We start from the raw sequence: 3,540 nt of genomic DNA, 5'->3' as shown, positions 1-3,540 counted from the left end.
GCGGCGTCAGCAAGGAACGCCAGATAACCCATTCTCGAGGCAGGTCAAGCCATGCTTTAATGTAACAGAGAAAATATTGGATGACGCGGCCGACAGCATGCACATCTGGACTTTGGTTGCGTGTCGGAAATCTCAGTTGGGACCACCGATTCGCCGAACGTTCACGTGGTGTGACAGCGATATACCGATGATTGTCGATACTGGTTCAGCTGTGTGTGTTGTGCCTAGGCAACTTTTTGAGCAGCACAAGAAACAGTGGCCACCATTGTCACCGTGCAACATAAAAATTTCGTGTTACCTAGGGACCTTGCCAGTTCTGGGGCAGTTGGATATGCCTGTCGCGTACAACGGGACTGTCGTCGAGGGCTCATTAATTGTTATCGATAGCCCAGGACCACGCCTTTGCGGACGCGACTTGATATCTAAATTCAGCAACGTAGGGTCTTCAGTCCCCAACATCGGGGCAAAGCTCGGGGTAAAGCTGGTGGCGCCTCTCGGAAAGAACTGTGCATCAGCCGTGGACGATGTGATCTCGGACTTCCAAGACGTCTTCAGCACAGAAATGGGCCTGATTGACGGACCACCAGTGCATCTTCAACTGAAAGAAGGAGCCTCACCAAAATTCTGTAAGGCCGTTCTCTTCGATTTGCTTGGCGCGACAAGGTATCCAAAGAGATTGAAAGGCTTGTAACCATCGGAGTTTTGTCCCCTGTAACACACGCAAAGTGGCCTACACCAATTGTGCCGGTACTAAAAAAGGATGGCACAGTTCGAATCTGCGGAGATTTCAAAGTAACCCTAAACCCTGCATGTGAGCTGGAGCAATACCCGCTACCTGTCATTGATGACATTTTTGCGTCTTTGAATGGCGGCGAGCAATTCAGCACGCTCGACTTGCGTAACGCCTATAATCAGATCCCTCTCGATGACCAGTTCAAGAAAATGTGCGTTATCAATACGCACCGGGGGTGATTCTGCTACAACCGCTTGCCTTTCGGTATAGCTTCTGCGCCTGCAATTGTTCAACAGAAAATCGACACCGTTTTGCAAGGAATATCGGGTGTCCATGCTTACCTCGACAATATACTGATATCGGAAAGACACAGTGGCACCGACACATTAAGGCTGGTGCTCTAGCGTTTCCAGGAGCACGAGGTTAAGCTCAGACTGGACAAACGTAAATTTCGCCAGGCGTCTGTTTCCTACTTAGGTCACCGAATTGACCGCGAAGGTTTACATCCGACAGAGCAGCATATCGAAGCAATCATGCAAGCTCCTTGTCCGCAAAATGTGCGGGAGCGGCGTGCATTTTTGGGAATGATTACATTTTACGCAAAGTTCATGCCGAATTTATCATCCGTCCTTGCACCCTTGCACAAGCTGCTAGAGAAGAACACTCGTTGGATTTGTGGAGCCGAGCAGGAGGCAGCATTTATGCAAGCCAAGCAAGGCCTTCGTTAGGCAGGGGTACTTGTCTATTTCAATCCGGCTGCAGACCTGAAGCAGGAGTGTGACGCGTCGCAACATGGGATTCGCGCCGTGCTATTCCACACTTATGGCAAGGTGAACAAGCCTATAGGTTTCCGTTCGCGAACCTTAACAAAGGCTGAAAGGAATTACTCTCAACTCGAACGCGAAGCCCTTGCCCTGTTTTTGGCGTAACAAAGTTCCGAGATTGTCTCGTAGGTCGAGAGTTCACACTTGTTACCGACCACCAGCCTCTCCTGGGATTGCTGAGGGCAGATCGACCGACCCCATCGCTGGCAGCCGTTAGCATACAACGTTGGTCTCTGTTCCTTGGAGGTTTCCGTTACAAGCTCCAGTACTTGCCGGGTAAGCAGCTTCTACATGCCGACGCCCTGAGTCGACTGCCATGCACTCCCTACCACAGAGTTGCAATCAGACGATCCCCCTGATTACATTCTTGCTCTAGAAGGATTCGAGGACGGAACAGTGTCAGTTGATGAAGAGAAGCAGTTAACTGCTAATGACCCGCAACTGAAAAGGGTTGCGCAGTTAACAAAGCATGGCTGGCCGTCGACCGCAAGAGGTATAGATGAGAGTATTATTCCATTTTTTGATAAAAGACAAGGTCTGTCTTTGGCCCACGGGCTGGTGTATTGGGGTCACCGCGTAATAGTGCCGAAGGAAGCACGACGTCGTGTTTTGCACCTACTGCATGAAACACGCCAGGGGTCGTCAGCTATGAAAGCAGTTGCCAGATCATCATTTTGGTGGCTAGGATTGGACCGCGACATAAAACGACTAGCAGAAAGTTGTCAGAAATGTGTCCAAAACTTGGCCATGCCAGCCGCAGCACCACCAGAGAGCTGGCCGACTGCTCGAGAACCGTGGTCGAGGATACATGTCGATTTCGCAGGGCCATTTGCGGGAAGCATGATTCTCGTTGTAGTGGATGCGCACAGCAAGTGGATTGAGGCCTATGAAGCAAGCTACAACTACAGCTACAGTGAATTGTTGCGCGAGATATTCAGCAGGTTTGGCATTCCAAGGACTGTGGTCTCTGAAAACGGAGCTCAATTCACCAGTGATGAATTCAATACCTTCATGAAAAAGAATAATATAGCGCATGTTCGAATGGTTTTGTATCACCCAGAGTCGAATGGGTTGGCTGAAAGAGCAGTCAGAACGATAAAGTATGGGCTCAAGAAGATTTGGGGTGGAAGTTTAGATAACCACATTTCCAGATTGCTTTTTAATTATAGAAGGACACCTAACAGCTCGGGCAAGTCTCATTCAGAGGCGCTTCTTGGCTATCGCCTCCGGTCTCGTCTGGACACATGCTTGCCTCCCATAGTTAAAGATTCAGTCTCGGAGGCAGATGAATGGTCACCGCCTCTACCGAGAGCTGCAGTGTACGCTCGTAACTTTAGCGTAGGAAAAAAATGGCTCCCTGGAACAGTCACGTCTACAGGAGGGTCAAGAATGGTCACCGTACAGACACCAGCCGGACCGGTCAGGCGTCACCTCGACCAGGTGCGTGTTCGACCCACAACTCCCCCACGTGCGCAGGATCATAACCCAGTGGAATTCAACGCCGTGCGAGCGGAGACGCCAACGCCGGTCTCGCAAGACAAAGGAGTGGAGCGCGCGGTCCCTCGAGCAGATACCCCACCTCCAGAGGCTACATCACCGGCGGATTCGTCAGCAGCGCAAGAAGAAAAAGGCTCTCGGCAGCGGCAGGAAGAAACTGCATCGGCACAGCCACCATGCACGCCGCCGCCATTGCGACGTTCCACGCTCCAAAAGAAGACAGTAGAGTGACTTTTTTACTAAGGAAAGAGAAATGTTGTGAACGCTCTGCCTTCACTATGTCGAATGCTCTGCATTCACTATGGCGAACGCTCTGCCTTCACTACGGCGAACGCTCTGCCTTCACTACGGCGAACGCTCTGCCTTCACTACGGCGAACACTCTGCCTTCACTACGGCGAACGCTATTCATTCACTACGGCGAACGCTATTCCTTCACTACGGCGAACGTTATTCCTTCACTACGGCGAACGCTATGCCTTCATAA

The 3,540-nt window shown here is 51.0% G+C and overlaps 1 protein-coding gene across 1 annotated transcript; it reads left to right on the top strand.

The window, feature by feature from the left end:
• Positions 1-331: 331 nt before the first annotated feature.
• On the top strand, positions 332-3,285 carry LOC149361964 (uncharacterized). The gene is made up of 3 exons (XM_089568195.1): positions 332-626; positions 1,687-1,833; positions 2,825-3,285. The coding sequence occupies exons 1-3, from the start codon at positions 332-334 to the stop codon at positions 3,283-3,285; spliced, it is 903 nt and encodes a 300-aa protein (XP_089424321.1).
• The last annotated feature ends 255 nt before the right edge of the window (positions 3,286-3,540 follow it).

This window comes from Amblyomma mixtum, chromosome 2, assembly GCF_055824585.1.
Source record: "Amblyomma mixtum isolate Tamu chromosome 2, ASM5582458v1, whole genome shotgun sequence".
Taxonomy (NCBI): domain Eukaryota; kingdom Metazoa; phylum Arthropoda; class Arachnida; order Ixodida; family Ixodidae; genus Amblyomma; species Amblyomma mixtum.
Note: the sequence above shows the minus strand (reverse complement) of the source record. Positions and strands in the feature narration are given on the sequence as shown.